The 21187-nt window shown below is 41.5% G+C and overlaps 1 protein-coding gene across 1 annotated transcript; it reads right to left on the bottom strand.

The window, feature by feature from the left end:
* Nucleotides 1-1884: 1884 nt before the first annotated feature.
* LOC133883599 (T-complex protein 1 subunit epsilon) lies at nucleotides 1885-7842 on the bottom strand. The gene is made up of 9 exons (XM_062322973.1): nucleotides 7480-7842; nucleotides 6602-6920; nucleotides 4806-5154; nucleotides 4377-4509; nucleotides 4243-4295; nucleotides 3662-3764; nucleotides 2826-2992; nucleotides 2634-2747; nucleotides 1885-2351 (listed from the first exon to the last, which is right to left on the bottom strand). The coding sequence occupies exons 1-9, from the start codon at nucleotides 7676-7678 to the stop codon at nucleotides 2181-2183; spliced, it is 1608 nt and encodes a 535-aa protein (XP_062178957.1). The 5' UTR covers nucleotides 7679-7842; the 3' UTR covers nucleotides 1885-2180.
* Nucleotides 7843-21187: the final 13345 nt, after the last annotated feature.

Here is a 21187-nt window from a genome sequence, read left to right as displayed (position 1 = left end):
CATCGTCGACTTGGATGACAGCCACCAAGAAGTCATGCTGGAGACATCGCACCATGCAGTCGAGGCTGTGTTGCCTTTTGCCGGTGGGGTCGCCAGTCTAGAGGGTGCTCCACCCCCACCCTCTCTCGCGCGCACACGAAGAAGCCCAAAGGGCCCTTGCCCCATGCATGCGCGGACACGGGCGCGCTTAGGCGCCATCGAAGGGTATACCCACTACCGTTGTCGCTGCTTCCCGGTTAGCCCAAAGGGCCGCCACGGCGGGAGGAACCGCCACCGGTATCTTGGGCTATGTGTGTCATCATCTGCCGGTCTAGGGCTATGCACCCTCAAGGGGCGCCGCTTGGGTTGTCGCCGCCTTGAAGTCGAGCATCACAGAGAGGTAAGATGGATCATGGATGCCATCAACTTACATTTGCTCCTGTTGTTGCGGTCATTTGATTTGTTCGTCCACCGAATCAGTGTCTTCGGTCGGTGTAGTGAAGGACGGCGACACCGTTGCAGAGGGATGCCACCACGGAGTTAGTGGTGCCGGAAATGGAGAGAGCTGCCACTGTTGCAACTGTAATCCTTCTCTTGTTGTATCCAGTGTCTCCGGTGAAGAAGGATGAGTCGATGTTCTCTATGCATAGGCCTTTGTGCCTCAAGTGTTGTTCGATCGCTCTATGTTTTGGCATTTTGCTGAGTGGAAACTGGCTTCTCATTGTGTTCTGGGCGCCACGTTCGTGCGGTTTGCTGATCCGCCGTCGTGCTAAGATTCGTCGTGTGCTTCATGGCCATGAAAATGATGTTCATCCTTCTCTGTAGAGGTCGTCGTGCCTATGTTCGTGACCGATCTGTTCTCGACTGACAGGCATCGTTGGCCGATTAGCATTGAAGTAGAACTAACGTGGCTGATAACGTATTGCAAATAGAAAGTAAAAAGAGTACAACTCTTGTATTGATTCAATAAAATATTTACATACAAATGATGAAGGGGTGTCATTAAAAAGACATGTATCTCTCAAATGGACACAATAAAATGGTATGAAGTCTCTTAACCAAAGACATGTCCCTTTGCTAAAGATACCTTGTTGCTAATTGACCACTAACTGTAATCAAATTCTAACACAAATGATACTATTAGTGTATGGTTAGTGTGTATTAAGTGATATTAATATATTTCAAAGAATATTAAGACTTAAATAGATAGACTAAGGACTATAATAATACAATAACATAAAATAAATATCATGATAACACTTATTTATATATTTTTATCTCATACAATATATCTTTCTACAAACAAATAAACATATTTCTTCTCAAGCAATCTGAAATAATAAAAACAACCAAACAAATTACTACTACGTATACTCAACCTAGCTTATATATACGGACCAGGAACCAAATGCACCCAAAGTGAATCCAGGCACGTAGTTATTCTCCACCCCTGCCGAACCAGCATTGCTCGGTTAAATATGTGCAACTCTCGAAAACCCAAACCAGCCTTTTCCTCCATCGCGTATGCCGCTCCCACCCAATCCAGTGCATTTGTAAGTAAACCAACAAATGATTTATAGGGTGTAAACTCTCGAGATACTTTAGGGGTGTAGAGTGTTTTTTTTTTCCAAACAATAAGATGCAGCATAGAGCCACCTGATAGGATCAACAAATTGGCCAAAATCTGAAAGATGCATAGGCTGACGAATTATGCCCACCAGAGTTAGTGAAATGATTGTATGTGCCAGTGTGAGATTACGCAAAAACTGATGCAACTACCTCATACACTTGATAGACAACCAGAGTTAGCGAAATGCTGCACATAAATGGCTGCCTAAAAGACAACCCAGAGGGCCAAAACCATGATCAGCAACAATAGCAAGCCACCGTTTTTAAGAATCTGAAAAGGGCAAGGCTTCAGCTCACTAGTAAAAACAGACAGTACAGCAACCATCTGAACAGAAATGCAGCATAAGAGAGATTTTCCATCCAAGCGTCTAGACTAATTTGAAAGGTATGCTATCATGCAATACAAAGTGTGGAACAGTTTCCGTAAGTCACAAAAACAGATAGGCAGCTCATCAGATAAAACAAGCGACCAACGCAAAGGCAGAATAATGAGTACACTCCAATCAACGAATTGGCAATGCTGTCTACTAGACTGTCATCCAGCATAGCTATCCATTCCTTTGCAGGCTTCATCAGTACTCAGCCGGCGAGATAACATCATCGATCTTGAGAATCATCTTCACCACCTGGGTAGCAAGTAAGATCTGCTGCTGCTTGCCAATTAGAGTCTCGAAGACATCCTGTTCTTTCATGTCGTTGGTGCCGACGTCATTGCAGTCTATGCCGCAGTGGGGGTTGCTCTCCTGCAAAGGTGTTCAGCAATCGAGGTCACCACAGTTTGCAAGCAATAATTAAGGAATGAATAATAAGAGCATATAGTAACACTACAAAGAGATTGAGATCACAATACATCAAGGGCTGCAAGGTGGTCACACAAAGCTAATTGTAATCACAAGCCCAACACAAACAAGGAGTTGGGCATGAATCTGACTGGCATAAAAGGATCCAGAGCCCTTGCATTGCATCAAGAAGCCACATCTGCTATTAAACAGTTTTTTTAAGAAAGGAATTTACAGATCCAATACCTTAACTTGTTGAGCTTTTACCGCAGTTAATGTATCAATTGGTGGCAAGCCACTGTTTTCAGCTAAGGCTAATGGGACAGCATCTAATGCATCAGCAAATGACCTGATAGCATACTGCAAACAAAAAAAACACAATCAGAAGGTAATATTGCATCATTTTTGCAACTACACGCTTTAAAAGTCAATAAGTACCTGTTCAACTCCAGGGTGTCGATCTGCAGCAGTTTCAACAGCAATTGAGCAAGATATCTCCGCCGAGCCGCCACCATACACAATTGAGTTATTGCGGATAAGATTCCTTGCCACGCAAAGAGCATCATGAAGACTTCGCTTCGTTTCCTCAATCATCATTTTGTTGCCTGTACAGCAGCAGTTAGTTTTATCACAGAATCTCAAATCAGAAAATATCATTAAGCATAGGTGACAACTGAAATGAACTTGTGATTGAAAAATAATGATAAATATATGGACACAAACTTAATACTAAACAAATAACATGGCCATCAATTTTCAACCTAAGTGCATTGCTCATTGTTTTTAGCTAGCAGCTGAGTTTGCTGTTTCTAAGATGTTATCATTGCAATTTGAGGTCTAAGAATAAAAAATAATTGTTGTTTCTAAGATGTTTCTAATCCGACTCTTTAAGTACAGCATCAAGACTCTCAAATTATGATCTGAGTAAGAACCAACACAATAGTTTTTTAGTTTGTTATACACGAACAAATGAACTGTCTACAATATGTTTCACTGCACAAATTTGTATATAATCTGGATTTCTGCATCCAAGATTAATACCAACAACTATTTAGGTAAGTCCAAGATTGGACAGTTTAATCAGAATAATGAAATCACCACATAGCATCAACACTGACCAAAGATATACAATCACTTCCACTATCAGATAGAACTGTTGAGTGTCGCCAAATCAGAGGAAAAATTGGTGTGTAAAACATGCATGACCTAACAAAGGATATAAACACATGCACATATTAACAAGAAAGAAAAAGGATATATACAACAGAACATACCACCACGAATGAAAATAGTTACAGCTCTGGAATTGGCACACTTCTCAATGTAAAGCATACGGTCCTTTGTAGTTCCGAATGACTTCTCTCTGACTAATCCAGCCTATTGAAGCAGAGCAAGCAAAAGACATAACATGTAGCTACTTACAATACAATATGGCAAGCAAGTATTTTATGTACTGTAAAATTGCACGGGGCGTTCAAAGTTCGAACAGTCTGATCAAGATGACATGACTAACAAATCGCTAAGCTACCAAGAATGGCATGATGATAACCATGGTAACGGTTAAATATTCAGTTTATTGGCCAGTGGTCAATCAAATCACCTTCACAAACCAGTTGAAGTCAGTACATATCCTAAAAGTTCAACAAGTATATTTTTTTATATCCAACTAATATAATTGCTCATTATACTTCTTGTCAGAAACAATTAAGTAGTAGGTTTCTCCACGGATGATCTCTAGTCTTAATTACTTTCAGTTCCATGTACACAAGGCACTAAAATTGGATAACTGAAGACCGCATCATCAATTCATGCATATTCTTTATGACTAAAACTAAAAATACATGCAGGCAGATACCTTCCCAAGCTTTTCAGGACTCAACTCTTGGAACCTCGGAACAATCCGTCCTCCTGCAGTCAGTTTCAAATGTTGGGTACTGTCATTACAACAAGACATTAATAGTCACATAAGAGTGAGATGAGTGCACAAACCTGTAGCAATGGCAATCAATTCCAATTCAACGCCACCAACCCATCTGACTGCTGGCAGATTTCTGTGCATCAACAAATGATTGGCTTCATCATCGAAACCCCATTGACAAATAACCAGGGTTGCACCAGCATCCTGCAGAAAATAATATGTGAATAGTTATAGAGCAAAGCAAACACACACGATGAAACGAATACACTTCATCCACTCGTAATACCTAAATTGATAATTGGAAGTGGAAGTATTTCAATATTTATTACAGCACTTGCTAACCAAGGGAAACAAATGAAAACTGAGAAAAATAACAGCATAAATTATTTTAAGGATCTTACATCCAGACCATTATGAGAAATACGAATGCACGAGACATTATCACCTGGGTCTTAAAAACATGGGTATTCCTTACTACAAAAAAACAGTTAAATGTTTACCTTGCATTTCTGAACCATTTCATCGAAGTATTTTTGTTCTTGGTCGCGCAGTGTCTGGAATTTCTCTACAGTGTCAATGTCAACCTTATGCTTTGTCTTGGGCTTTGGGGGCTCGAATGGGCAGGTCAGGATGGCAATCTTGGCATCCTCAATTCTCTTTGGCATTTGTGGGTGGCTCATATCTTTGTCAACAACAATTCCATATATTAGCTCCGTGTCCTCCAGCTTTCCACCAACCTTGCCTTCTACTTTAATTAAATCCAAGTTTACATCCTTCCTCTCCAAATCAGCAACCGCAAGGACTGCTTTAACAGCAATCTCAGCCAGTGCCCGCTTGCAACGGTTAACACTGTAGAATAAGAGCATTGGATACCATCAGACTAGCTGTTTTTCTACAGTAAATTTACTGATGTAGAAATTATTCTAAAGCAGTGGAAAATATATTCTGATAGATAATCATTATCTGCAAAAAAAAAATCATGCTAGGAGTTGAAGGGCATAGTTGACATTGTTCATTATAAAAAAAAAAAGGAGCTTACAGAAAAACCATAAAAATGGAGAGGGCAGGAGCAAGGTGCATATAGCTGAGGTTGAACAGTTATTATACATGTGAGAACTAATGCGATCTACTACCCTTTTTCTGTCAGGCAAGCTTAGATAAAAGGCGAGGGAATCATGAAAGTTTCATGGCAAATCACCTTTTCCTGGCAAAACTTTTTCCTTTTTAGAAAAAATAAGTGATGCAAGAGCAACAAAGATAAAACAGGAAATTTCATGCATATCACCAAACCAAATGTAGTACCCAATAATACCATAAAAAATCCCCCCGAGCCATTCATACCACCGTCCTTTCAAAGTTGTTTCATCCAGACCACCAAAACGTCAGCTTCTCCTTCACGGTGCTGTTTCTTATTCGTCTTTTCCCCAAATACCCTCCTGACCTGATATGATCTTCAACGAGGTGCCCATGCGACAGCAAGGAGAGGAAGGAATTTGTGCCAGGATAAGAAGGGGCAATAAAAACTATCGCAGATGCGGAAGCAGAGCTGGACAAGGCAGAGCGACGTATAGAGGAGATTAGCTATTTCGATTGCATTTGTTTACCCGATTCCCAATGAAGGGATTCTCTCTTTTCACTCTCTTGCAATCGATCAACTCCAATTCTGGTTTCTCCTTCTCATTTAGAGATTGCATCAATTTTCCTTCTTTAGCATTGATTCCTCTTCTAGAACATGGCCTTCATCAGACCAGGAGCATCCGTCCATCAGGAAGATGCAGGCTTGATCTGGCTGAATGGGTCGTGTCCTCAAAGGCCATTGCAGCAGCAAGGTGGCTAGCGACCTTGGATGGTGTTAGGCTGCCCTTTTTTTTGGGGGGGGGGGGGGGGTGGCAAAGGTGAGGCGAGACGGAGGACGAACGGGAACGGCAATTTCGTACCTAGGAGATGGAGATAACAGGGAAAGTGATGGTTGATGGTATGGATGAAACAGATTTGAAATGGTTGTCATGGATGGAAGGGAGAAAAATTTTATGGTATTATTAGTTATCACCCTTGGTTTGGTGGTATTAATGAAATTTCCTGAAGATAAAAAACATTATCTAACTTCAACGCACTGCCAAAGCCAAGGGTTAAAAATTACAAAAATGACATCAGAAACAAGTCAAAAGTTCCTGTAAGTTCCTCTGAGAACCTATTCACCATAGATGTAGAAAATTCTAAGCAACATCCATAACTGAATTTAATAAAATCTGCATCAAAAAGTTGGTTGAATATTCATTATGAGTTTATGACTTACATCTTCGACGACAGAGTTGTCATGCAGGTCTGAACAAGGGGCTCTATATTGTCTGCACTGAACTCGAACTTTGTGGAGATGCACTCAAGGTGGTCAAAAGCTATCCTTGACGCCATCTCATAACCTTCTGCGACCCTTATCGGGTGAATACCACGTTCGAGAAGTTTCTCAGCCTGCTCAAGGAGAGCCCCTGCCATGACCACCACCCCGGTGGTACCATCCCCGATTTCGTAGTCTTGACTGCGGGACAGCTCCACCATCAGCTTCGCAATCTGGTTGTCAACATCCATCAGCTCCAGGATCGTCGCCCCATCATTTGCTGGCAATTCACAAGGCAGCAATTTCATTAAACAAAGGAAACACTACGAAATCACTTACATATATAACTAAAAAACAACTGCTAATGCAAAACCCCAGATGTCAATCAACATCCCCTGTCACACTAATCCATTGCATAGATCCTAAACTGCAGGGGCACCTCACGCATTGCAGCAGTAAAAGGGGTCACTAGAAATCCATAGAGTAACTAGCTAAACGTCAACAAGTTCTCAACCGAGCTGACACTAAGAAGGAAACAAGATCCACTACAGGAAATGGCCAACAAACTACACAAAAACGCTGCTTTTTCTTCCCCGCGCGATCAAATCGGTAGATCCAATACGAGCATCAGTCCAGCAAACATCTAGATCTCAAGTACTGCATGAATCACAAAAAAAACCCTAACCCTCACAACACTACCGTTCCACCAGCACCGACGATCCAGGTGCGATCCCTCCCAGATCCCAACACCCAAGCTAAAAAACGACCTACAAACACAGCGAAGAAGCGAAGCAGATGCAAAGCAACGAGGGGGAAAGAGAGAACGCGGGGGCAGTTACTGATGGTGACGTCGCCGTCGGGGGACTGGAGCATCTTGTCCATGCCCTTGGGCCCGAGCGAGGTGCGGAGGATCCGCGCGACGGCCTTGCCGGCGGCGATGTTGGCCTTCTGCGCGTCGAGCCCGCGCAGCCGCGACTTCTTCTCCTGCTCCCTTAGGATGATGAAGGGGCGACCGAACTCGTCGAAGGCGAGCGCCATGGCCGCCGCTCGTGCGGAGGGCGCCGGGTGCCCCTCGCTCCGGAAGCTTCTGGAAGGTCCCGGATCGGACGGGCGGAGGCGGCGGCGCGGGTAGAGTGCGGGGAGGGAAGAGCGGGGTGTGGCAGTGTTTCTAGAGGCGACGGCGCGGGGCGAGGGTTTCGCGATTCCTTTTTCTTCTTCCTCACTCTCCACCAAAACCCTGTTGGGCTGGGCCGGATAGATGGGCTGCCAAGGGCTTGTGCACAACCTCTCGCGATTTTTTTATTTTATATATTTCATTTTTTTTATTTTATACGTGCTCAAATATTTATAGATTGAAAAGGATGAAAAAATTAAAAAGTTTGAAACGGACCGAATGCACAATACAAATAGCCTGTTTCAACCTAACTGGATGGGGCGAGTGATAAAATTTGTAATGAATTTTATTGTTGTCATATTTGTTTCTTTTTTACATAGAAATTGATTTCATAATTTTTGAATTAACAAAATGATTCCAAATCATACATATCGAATCATACAAAATAGAAATAGAATTTTGACATTTGTCAAATAGAAAAGAATTTATAATGGAATGACAGTTTATGCATGATATATGCGCGGAGTAGATGGTAGAGATAAACCAAAATATAGCAAATGTCATGCCATATTTGTTTCTATTTTTCTGATTTTTTGGTGATTTTTATTACTGTTTTTGTTTCTCTTGAAATTTACTGAAATTCAACAAATCTTTCGGTAAATCGAGAAATTCGAATTTTTTTTTGACTAATTCAACCGAAATGTAGTCAGTTTTCGGTTGTATTCAGTTGGTTTTTGCTCAGTCGATTTGGTTGTTTTTTGCTGTGGTCAAACCCGCTTGACCAAGTGAATTCAATTGAATTCTCACCAAATTTTGATTGAATTTCGGGAAATCATTAACCTCCGTATTTTGGTTGTCAAACAAATCATTAACCTCCGTTCTATGTGCATGGGAACTTGTTGAAGGAAGATAAGCTTTGACAAGAAAATGAACATTGCACATTTTCTGTAAATAGTTTTGGAACTGAATTATCAAACTAATTTGACCTCGAACAGCAACTATTCAAATATGTAGATTGTTGTTCGAAAATAATACAAGTAGATTCGTCCAAAGAAAATAATTCTCAAAAAATGGTAGCTATTTTCCGTACGGTACAATGCCAGCATGCCCGTAAAGAAGTGAATTTTGTTCATGGTGCAGAAAAGAATATTGAAATGTCCAAAATGACGTGGTTTCCCATCTCAAAAGCTTATCTTATTTTGTGTAGAGATTATGTAGTAACTTATATAAGTAACTATATTTTTTGTGTAGAGATTATGTAGTAACTTATATAAGTATCTATATTGCTACTTATTTTATATGTCTTATAACAATTTATATTAAGATTGTATAGCAACTTACGTTGAATCAATGAAATTTGACAAACTAGTGAATGTTGAGGTTAGGTGAAACCACCCGTGCGTCAATCCGTCTCAACCCATGTACGCACTCACAGTAACAATAGGCTATCGTCGTTGTTCATTGGATGAGAGTTAGATCTTGCTCTCACTCGATGAATGGGTGATATTCTGTGGGCCTCGCCGATTAGAAATAAAAAAAAAATACGGTGATGTGGGGTCTCGTCCGTTTAACGGGCGAGAGCAACGTTCAATGAGTGAGATTTTGCTTTTGCCTATTGAACGGGCGATACCTTCCTCACAGCGACGTCCGGTGGGGCCACCCAAAATGTGCCCATTATTCGAGCGAGACATTTTGAGTATAAAAACCGCCTATGCCTTTCTGGCTGATGTAAGCACGTCATTTGCACAGCACAGCTGAGAGAAAGGGAGACGGAGACGGAGAAGAGAGCGCCATGAGAGGGAGAGGAGAGGAGGGGGGAGGGAGGGGAAATTGGAGGCAGAGCTCTACTGGTGAAAAGTGACATGTTTTATCTGTTTTTTACAAACTCTATAGGATAGCCACTAGTCATAGGTTTTAATGTAGGTTAGAGGTTAGATCTAAGTTTTTTTTATAAACCCTGTAGGATAGCCACTACACATAGTTTAGAATGTAGATCTAGATTTAGAATTAGGATTAAACATAGTTTAGCCATTAGATCATGTGTGTATGGATATTTTAGCAATTAAATATAGTATTTAGATATATGTTAGATATTAGATGTAGGATTTAGATATTGTGTAGGCATAACTAGTATAGTAGATGTAAGATTTAGAGATATTTGATGTAGCGATCTGGGATATTTTATTGTAATGTAGATTAACTGTTGGACCATATTTTTAATAAATGTTGCATTATTGTAGATATAGCTTTACTTAATTTTTTATATTATGTCGTAATAATGTTAGGGTTTTTTATTGATGGTTCACAGTATATCGGATAAGTGACATTTTATGATTTTATTTATGGGGACAATGAAATATTATAAGTAAATGTAGGGGTAACATTGTTCGTATTTGAGTCAATGGACAATTTGGTATCTCTAGACCTATGCAGAAGAGTGTCGGATACTTATACGCATGGTTGATGCGGGGATTCAAAATAGACCCCAAGGTTCAAGAGATGACCATTAGCATTGTGGAAAATCGTATGAGAGATGCTGTGTACTGGAAGGTGTACCCGCTCAAAGAAGATCCAATCTGGAAGATGTACCTGCAGGATGTTGTGCAAAGAGGTTGACCACTGTGAGGAACCGGACAAATTATATTCGAATTAATTATTAGGAGGGTCATTTTATAAGATGAGAGCTAGCACACACCTATTTTTTACATGCCACGTGCTAACCTGCATCTCACCACAATGATCACGACCACAATGATTAATCCGAATCTAATTCTGGTAGTCTCGACTTGTGTTTTATGTCTAAGATCAGAACACATACATTTACAACATGCTTCATCACACCAAGGCACAATAAAGAGCGAGTAATGTAAATATATTACAAGTCCTTAAGTTATTATAGTTTCGATAATTTACAAAACGACGAACACAAAGAGGACAAAATACATAGTTTTGTCTCCTAGCCGGTTAGAGTTCCTACGTAGCGGAAGTAAAGTTCATGAACAACAAAAGATAGGTGACGCCATTTGTCCTAGGGCACCACCTCAAAACAACACAAGTAGCTAGCACTATTCTTACCCATCGCCAACATCAGCGGGCATGAAGTAATCATACACTACTTCTTTCTCACATGCAAAACTCAACAAAAGCAAGATGTGTACAAAGATACTCGCAAGACTTATTTCGTATTGGATACATATAATAACCTGACTCCAAGGATTATGCATTTGGGAACACGTAGCAAGAAATTGGCTCAAATGTTAAATAAATTTGTTCGCAAAAGTATTTTATCCACTCAAGGGTGTGTGCATCTACCACTTAACCACTTGTACCTTACTAACATAATATCATAACCATAAATATATGCGTCACTTGATCATACTCCTTCCAACATACCCAATATTAGCCACTTCCCAACATAACACAAACATTCAAACATTGAGAACCCTATAATTGATGTGGATAGACATAAGCATGCTCATAACAGAGAGTGCAACAATTTGAATTGATTTTACACACTGCAGGGGGTAAAGCTTTACCCACACGACTCGGGTCCATCCTCTTGACCCCTAAGACAACCTTTCTCATACCTGAAACTACCCACTTGCACATGCCCCTATGGCATCGAGGTTACCGTGAGCGTGTCCCAGACACCTCCGGCTCCCCGTCGCCTTGCTTCTCCTCATTCTTTTTCTCTTACACATTATAGGGTCACAAGTTAAGCGTTAGCATGGCATATGATAATCGGCTCATTCGTACATTTATTGAATATGTGGAAGTATAGAAATTTCTTAAGCCAATGACAACCAATGGTCGGTGCTTAATCGATGCAAACGGTATATGACATTCGGGTTCCTCTTCCGAACTATCCTAGGCACCACTCACATCTTATCTCATTCTCACAACTCATACATCCCAACATCGTTTTCATTGTGAAGCAATAATTAAGCCATATAACTCATGAACGATGATCGAACCATCACTCGACTTCTACCGATGACTTGTGTATTGCTAAGCATCTTAGATATCTTTTAAGTTAGATCTCAACATGGTTATACCCAACTTATAAGGATAGGGATCATCGATAGTTCAAGGTAGGAATGATGCATCAACATATGTTCTACCCATAGTTCCCGACATCGACTCGCTAACATGCATAACATATATAAAGTGATAATTTATCAAATTAGACATCACACGATCCAAAATAAAAGGTAAAACATGCTTAGATACTTGCCTTGCTGCTTTGGCACTTCGCTCACATACATATCCAGTTTGGTGTCAGCCTTGACCACTTAAAACATTGACACATCACTCTCTAAACAATTAAAGAACGCATCGAATAAACAAATGAACAAACAGAAATATATGCTTTCTAGGGGGTTGGCCAACTCTAAGGAAGTTTCGATTCGAAGATCGGGCTTCGGGGTGGGGTTTGATCATGAGGTGGGAGGAATCGCATGGAAGCATCTCCAGTGAAGAAGACGGCGGGAAAGAGCTTGAGGAAGCCTTCGAGGAGCTTGGGGACTCCGTCAATCTCTAGCCATCGAGGTGGGAGGTGATCCTCTCCCTGTCTCTCGCTTTAGTGAAGAGGGGGGAGTGAGTGAGACCGAGGGAGAGTTGGTCGATAGCTTTAAAGGGAGCCTCTACTCTCTAGCAGTCAAATTGTGGGGGTTCCTGGTCAGACCGCAGAAAGGGGCCACATGTTTAAAGTCTTTGTTCTTTTCCTCATTTTTTTTCTTTTCTTTTTCTTCTCCTTATCAAAGGACCTTCGTGTCTTCCTAACTATCTCTAAACATTTTTCACTCATAACACATGTACAGTGGGAACACGTATTGACCAATTATGTAACAATTTCAGAGCATGTTTAAATACTTTAATCAAAATCAACAACATAAAGAATGATATCATGATGTGTATGCATGCTTAATGACATGATTAAGGTTTTGGGATGTGACAACCACCTAAGTTGCTTGTGCAATGGAAGAATAAGGAGGCAGTTGAGAAATGTAGGGTGAGGAGTATGAGAAAGAGTATGGTAAGGGTGAGGGTAATGAGGATGTCGATCCAGATGCTACAAATTAAGGCAGACGATAGGGAACGAATCTCTTCTCTAATTGAACAGATGGAGCCGGATGATCTTGAGGCTGACATATCTTATGAGTATGACATGCCAGATGATGAGGACAATGCTCTTGTTCTAGTGAACTAGAACAATCCCAACTTTAATAACTTTGTGGTGAATGAGGAAAATCAAGTGCACTAGGAGTATACGTAGAATAAGGTGACCGTGTGTGCTAGGTATCCTACCAGTCATACTATGAAGGATGATGTAACTCGATGAGCAACGCCACTTCGATGTCAATTTTATGTTGTCAAGCAAGCAATAAGAAATATGATGTCAATTGCGTAAAGGAGGGTTGCTCATAACGGGTGCACGACATAAAGTGGAAGTGGGTTGAGTATTGGGATGTGCCGATTGTAGTGCACCATACTTGCACGATGGACCAATTTGAGCCCAGCCACAGAAACATCACCTCAGTCTTTGTCGCCAATATGATGTACGTCCAGATTAGGAGTTAATGGGAACAATCAAGTGCTACCATTGGTCGTTGTATTTGTGGAGAGTGACAACACCAATAGTTAGTATTAGTTTATGTACCATGTCAGAATGATAATTGTGGGTGCTCAGTCGAACTTGTGTCTTATACATGACCAACATGTAGGGATGCTCAAGGCTATTCAAGACCTGCAAAATGGAATGGATGATGGCATGATGATACTTATTTGGCTAGATCTACAGAGTAGGTGGTGCATGAGGCATTTGGATGCAAACTTTTCCTGCCAATTCAAGACCAAGAACATCATGAACAAGTTCAAGAGATTGTACGGTCAGAACCAACAACAAAAGTTTGATGCTCTTTGGAAGACACTGGATGAGTTGATGAAGAAGTAAACACAGGAGTGTACACGGAGGCCTATAAAGGGACTGTGGGACAAACTAGTATCTCCTGAGTCCCTGCCAATGGATAGTGGAGTTGACATAACGTGGAGGATTGGGTCATCTACCAGGTCATTTAGGGTGCGTTTGGTTAGAGGGCAAGATTGGATGAATGGGGTCATCCCTATTTTTTGGGATGGGATGTTTCAATTTTCTATTTGGTTAGATAGATGGAATGATCTAATTTTTTGTTTAGTTGGTGGGATTAGAGTGGATATGATGAACCAATTTTCTGTTTGATTGGATAGATAGTTTGAGCTGTGTTGGTTGTGATGACCTTTTGGTGAACTTAACCATTGGTTCTGAAAGCAACTATATAAATTGATTTTCAAGTGATATTAGCATATTATTACCATCTCTGAATTATATTTTGCTCCACAGTCGTAGGTTCACATCTTGTGTTTTGTTGATGAATCAATTAATGACTTGTGAAGAAGCTTTCAGCCTCCTATGTATTTGCTGTGTACTTCAAAAGACAGTTGTTGTCCCAGCGCAAAGCCTCTTTCAGTATGAGAGATAGCTAACAAAAAGGGCAAACCATACACAGCTACACTAGCTAATAAAATTGATTTGGTTACTTGATCAAAGTACAAATGAGGAAAAAAGCTATACAAGAATTTACATATTGGAAAAAAGAAAAAGAAAAATAATATCCACAATAAGTTTCTAGCCTCATTTCAGCCCAGGAGTTGTGCCAAGTCAGATATCTACTTCATAAACAATTGTTCTCACTGCAAGTTGCAAATACAACCTGGAGTTCCAAATACAATTATCTTAACTGATAGAATTGGAATATGTATATAGTCAGAAGAGAGAGTAAGCAACAGCAATTACAATTTTCAAGTTGTAGGTGATGATGCCAACCATATCTATTTCGATCTTGTCATAGAGAAAATTATCACAGCTTAAGTACCAACAACTTGTACATATACTACTAATGCCCAAGAAATAGCACAGATTAACTATAAAACAAACTTGTCTCCATTGCAAAACACCAGCACAACAGACCATGTTGCGAGCTCCCCCTTCTCTGATTCCCACATCACTCTTCCTTCCAAGAAATACCTGTCTATTGTTATTGTCTGCTTCTCTCTTGAGAGGATCATTCGATGTAGAGGAGAAAGAAGAGCACACGGGAGATGGCTCGGGAGCAGTGCCAAAACAATCTGTGCCATTACAAAAATCTCTTGTTAACAATACCAAAATCAAACAATTTAAACCTTACTTGAGTCAATAAAGTATAAGCAATAACAAACTAAAACCTATGCACCTATGCACTATTCTACTAATACTCCCACTTTTAGATATGTACAAAGCATTTGAAATTATAACATAAGTAGCATCCAATATGTAATTCAAGTTATGCTCGATTCAAATACTCAATCTAAAGATGTTGATCATTCATTCTGGCCATGGTTGTTGTGCAGAGCAATCTGGGGTGGGCATTAATGTAGAAAGATAACTACATGGAGGTGTAGGGGGCGTACCGGCAAGCGCTACTCATTAGTCTACGTGGCACCAACTCCCACCTCAAGGCCTACGAATGTGCACACGAGCTAGCTCTTCAACGCGCTAGTGCTGGGTTCGTCCTCTAGCATCTGACAACCGTAGTAGTGCATGACCCCTTGGGAAACCTAAAGAGGACATGGTCCCGCAATGCCATGGACAAGGCAAGAGCGATGGAGAAGGAGCATGCCACAATGGAGATCTGCATCTATAGGGAGATCTGCATCTATTGGGAGATATGCAGTGCTTGAAGGGGGGGAGGGTCCGACAGAGGAGGGAGACATACCAGTGCTCGAAGGAGGGAGCGTCGTCACGGGATCTTTGGATCCAGCACTAAATGATGCTCATCTAATTTATGAGACGAAGACTAAGTACATGAAAGATAAGACGGAGAAAGCAAAGATTCACCGGGTGAAGGACATGAGAATTGAACAACACAAATACGAAGTTCTTTATAGGGACAAAGGAAGGAGGGGGGCAAGCTTAAGGGAGTTATCCAAGAGTGCATCATCTTCGATGACAGATATGTTTGCAGCTGCTACAAGTCGATGTTACTGCACAAGTCATGCTCACGTGAGATTGTCGCGTGTGTTGTGACAGGGATGAGAACTCGAGGTACGTTGTCGGCTACTTCAAGAAGGAAGTTTTGTTCAACACCTGGAATCATAAGGTCTATGGTTTTAGTATTTAATGGTTCTTTCACGAAGAAACATGGGCCTGATTGTGTGTTCATCCCTGATTTCGAGAAAATGAAGTAGAAGAAGGGACGAAGAGACTCTATAATGACATGGGCAAAACAGAAGCCAGTCGTTGTGTGAAATGGTGTAGCAAATGCAATGGAATAGAGCGCACTTACAAGAAATGCACTGTTGGTATGCCAAATGTTAACCCCGTGGAAGCAATTCCTTTCGGTTCAGCTATAGATGGGAGACGTCCTCGTGCTCTTTGATCGTCAGCTTCTTCGACTCATTGTGTTCAATTAATGATGTAATTCGTGCTATGATGGATATTCGTGTGCGTAACATTATAGTTTATTGTTGTAGTAGTGACACTGTTACTATGTTTGATGTTGTAACATGTTAAGTTGTGATTCGTTAATATATTTGTGTACAATCTATTATCTCATGTTACATGTTACACACTTAATTGTTACTCTGTGTTTGTTTTGCTTATCAAACTATAAATAACTTGTGAACATGTAGGAATGGCGCAACTGAAGCTACTTGACCCTCAGCTCGACGTTAGGCACCGTTCGTATTGCATTGCCATACAGGCTGAGGAGTTCTTGGTACTACGACCCCGTATACCGGATGAGCTCATGAGGGTAGATATGTGCTGGATCCCGATGTTTGTATCATTTGAATATAATTTTTTATATGACTTATTATCGGTATTGCTCGTTAACTGCATTTTTGTTTGCATGCTACGTGTTGTTGGGCTATTTCTGCTATGTAGGATGGTGGAGATGGACGCGTTAATGGGGGCCTCGAAGGCGCCCACATGGTTCAGCTATGACATCTCACCGTCGGCTGCCCTGCCCTAGTCTTCATTGATCGATATAGCTTCAGTTTCTAAATACATGAGTGTCGGAGGGTGAACTCCTAAAGCAGGGATCCGGAGGGACCCCCTTTGAGATTCGGCCGAGGGGATGATTCTGAATCTGTTTTGCGGGTGAAATAAATGGGCGTAAATGCGATGGTATGTGAAATGGAATAATCAGATGCAGGATGCAGTAAATGCACTGGAGGTTTTTAGACAGGTTCGGGCCGCACGGAGTGTAATACCCTACTCCTGTATGGATGCTATAAATGCACTGAGAATGTCTCTCAGGGATGTTGCTGGTTACAGGAATATTTGTCTATCCTAGAGCTTCGGGCTCCTTGTTCTTCGGTGATCTCAGCTTCTGTGCTTGTACTGGAGTGTTCTTCTGTCTTCAATCTTCGTCCGGGATCGAGAGAGTCTTTCCGTGTCCTCAGGCTCCTCTTAAATACTCGCCAGCGGTAACGTGCCCAGAAAGGGAGGGCACGAGTTCCAAGGCGCTATAAATGGAAAAGCAACCATCATGGGCTGCTACGCGAAGTGACGGGGGGTTGAAAACGCGCCTCCGCCCGGTCTCGGTCGTCATGATGTCGTTCTGCAACGGGCGTCGCGAAGAGGGCCCACTGGGCAGCCACTGAACGACCCGACGTGCCCGCCCGGTCTTGTATGCCTGACACAGCAGAGCGGCAGGCGGGGCGCCTTGGGCCTCGCGATGCTATCCCGAGGCGCGTCGGATGACGCGAGATGGGACCCTTGCATTAAATGCCCCCACGCCCTCCTGCCAGAATGTGGCAGGGACTGACACCGAGCGTGGTAGGAGCAGTTGGAAGTGACAGGCCACGCGCCCTCTTAAATGCGACGTCGGACCTTTCACTGGTTAACACCTCACTGTTGGACCTCTGTGGGGGGGCCACCGGCGAAGGACTTCTTAGGCCGTCGGGGAACCGAGTGTTCGGGGGTCACTGTTCACATCCCCAAGCACTCTCTCCCGGATACGCTCTTTCTTGGTCCTCAGGGAACTGAGTGCTCGGGGGTCACTGTTCACGGCCCCGAACACCCTCTCCCAGAATTGACCGTTCAGATCCTCAGGGAACCGAGTGCTCAGGGGCCGCGGTTCACGGCCCCGAGCACTCTCTCCCGGAACTAACTCCCTTGGGTCCTCGGGGTACTCGGGTGCTCGGGGGCCGCTGTTCGCAGCCCCGAGCACACCCTTCCCGGTACTCGGCTTTTCTGGTCGTCGGGGGACTTGGGTGCTCGGGGGCCACTGTTCACAGCCCCGAGCACTCTCTTCCCGGCACTTGGTCTTCGCAGATCATCGGGGAACTCAAGTACTCGGGGACCACTGTTCATGACCCCGAGCACCCTCTCCCGGGACTTAGTCTTCTCGTACCTCGCGGAGATGATCTCCGCAGGAGGGCGCCACGTGGCAAATTGCTGATCTAGCCTCGGGACTCGGGGACCCCTGGTTCCTGATTCACCAACAATGAGCATTTTATAGAAGCGTTGTAGCAGCATATGTTCTTTTACCACGGTGTAATATTACTGTCAAATTTGTGATACCCGCACACATCCAACTATAATAATAAAACATGTACTCTATTTTCAGATCTAGCCTTTTCATAATTATCTTTCTCATCAGTAGCCTTTTTAGACCAACATTTTTTAGACCTAGCATTTTCAAACGTAGCCTTTTTAGATGGAGGCTTTTCATAATTAGACTTTTCAGAAGTAGACTTTTCAGATATAGGCTTTTTAGAAGTTGGTTTTTTTAGAAGTTGGCTTTTTAGAAGTAGCCTTTAAGTTGGCTTTTTAGAAGTAACCTTTTCAGTTGATATAACCACTTCTTACTGCAGAATTAACTACTTTTCGAGGGTCGATTTCCTTGAACTTAGTCCATGCACTATCACGAATCCACTGTATAAATAGATGATCGGAGCACTGGCCGCCATGGCCCAAACGAAAGTCAAAATACCTCTAGCTCATAGTTCGATTGGACATTCTCCTGGCCACATGTAGAACCAAACCACTAGCGTCAACCTCCACAACTCTGACAAAAATTGCATCTGATCCTTTCCTTAAAAAATACTTGCCGGATACTACGTATGATGGGGTCGAAGTGTCCATGTGCTGGTGTGAAAACATTTGTAGGATCATGAAGTCCTCCGAGTTCTCCTACACCTATGGAAGGAGGTTCTTCATGTGCCGGGACTACGAGTACGATCCACCATAGGGAAGCACCAATGTTGGCTCTCACAACCAAGTAATAACTTCTGGCCAAATTACTCCAAAAACTACTAAAATCTATCACATAATATTTGGCCTACATTGCAGTCGCTGCAACCACTATGTGACTTCTTACAGTGACCAGATACTGAGCAGTTGGAAGCGAATGTGTTCCTGCTTCAAACTCAGCATCGGCGCCGCTTAGAGACGTTTCCATGAGATGGAAGCCAATGAGAGGAGGGAGGCTACGCGCAGATGCATTCAGGAGGAGCAATAGGAGATGAGGGAGGAGCATAACCATAGAAGCCCATGAGGCGGAGAGGGAGAGGAAGAGCGAGAGGGCACGTCGGGTGTGTGATGCAGGATCATAAGCGATGAGGAAGAGAAAGTACTCACGTTGCACTCGGTAGATCAGATGTTGTAATCCTATTGTTTATATTTTCTAAGACATGGTAGGTTTAGACACAATACTTATTTATGTTAGAATGATCATATACCGTATATGCGACTGTCCTTGTCTGTCGCAGTTCCCATAAATCACTATGTTCAACTATATGTTTCCATCAAATCCAGGTATCCAAAATATCTTACAAATATCTAATGGCACTAGCCGAATCAACAACAAAATATTATGATGCACAGACACCTATTCTACTACAAATAAAATAAAATTCGGTCACAATAAGGTGTCGCCTGTTCATTGGACGACACCTTACTGTTGCATGTTCACTGGGAGACAACGAGCGGGACCTTGCTCTCCATCACGAACTATCTATGGACCTTGCTCTATCATTGTTTTTTTTTAATTTCTGGTTGGTAGTACCCATAAGGTGTCGCTCCATAAACGGGCAACACCTTGCTCTCTATCAAAGACTGCCCATGGTCTTGGCGTTGGCTTTGTGGGCTGGAGTGTTAGATTGATTCTTGGCCCAAGGAGACAGGCTAGGGATACGATATAAATACAAAAGCAGAAGCCACATGAGAAGGGAGCAAGGTTTACAAAATTATTTGGAGTATGAAAATCGAGACCTGACGGTAACCGAAAAATCACGGTTATCACGATAACTGCTCGAAATTTAGTGAAAATTCGCTCAAAATTCACTCGGTCAAATTTGAAATTCAATGAGAATTTGGACCGGATCGACCGAACGTTAACTGCTCGGTTTGCAGCGGTTACCGAGCGGTTTCACCGATTTATTGAGCGTATTTTTCGCATTGTCGGTAACCACTCGGTTTTGTCAGTAACCGTTCGGTTTTAGCAATTTATTGAGCGGTTTTCTCGAATTTCAGTGATGTTAAAAAAAACTAAAAAAATAGCTCAACCTTGTAAAATCAATAACTAATTCATCTGAGCTTCAAATTAAGTGAAACAAATTTTGTTGGTTTCCTTGTAACATGATCTACATAATAAAAGTATTTATGCTCATAAAAAAGTTGAATATTTTCTATGAGCACAGAAAATATATTTGCTAAACAAAGTTAAATGCATAGTTTACTCTTTGTTAATCCAAAAATCATGAAACAAATTTTTTTAGTCTTCTTACATGATCTTATGTCTTTTAAAAATACATAAACTCATAAAATAGTTATTGTAACATGCAGGATTGTATAAATGTGTTACAACTAGATTAATTCATAACTAATCCATCACACCTCCAAAATTAGTAAAGCCACTTTTATTAGTTTACTTATATTATGCTTTATGTAGGAAAAATAATGATAGACATGAAAAAGTTAATTACAATACTGTTTCTTAACATATTCACTTTTATGCTTATGAACTTTGTAAAAATCATGAAGAAATTAATAAAACTTTAATTAAAGTGAAACTAATTTTAAAGATTCTCTTAAGATACACCATACAGAAGAAAAATATGAGTTTGCATATTAAATTTTTTCTTAACATAAGTTAATAAATGAGCTGCACGTTTTAAATTTTTTTTCAAACTTCCTCCGTGTAGAATATGATGCAAACAATATTATTTTTAAAAACTATTTTCACAGACGTTTTTAGAATTGTATGTAGTTTTTAGGATTTTTTCTGATTTTTGTTTTAATTCAAATTTGGTAACTAATCTATTTATATTATCAGAGTAGAGGGGTAAAATCGATTACCACGAATTTCGAACGATAAACGACGAATTTGTTAACTCTGAAGTGACAAAGG

The sequence above is a fragment of the Phragmites australis genome, chromosome 10 (assembly GCF_958298935.1).
Source record: "Phragmites australis chromosome 10, lpPhrAust1.1, whole genome shotgun sequence".
NCBI classification, from domain to species: Eukaryota; Viridiplantae; Streptophyta; class Magnoliopsida; order Poales; family Poaceae; genus Phragmites; species Phragmites australis.
This window is presented reverse-complemented; position numbering and strand designations above follow the sequence as displayed.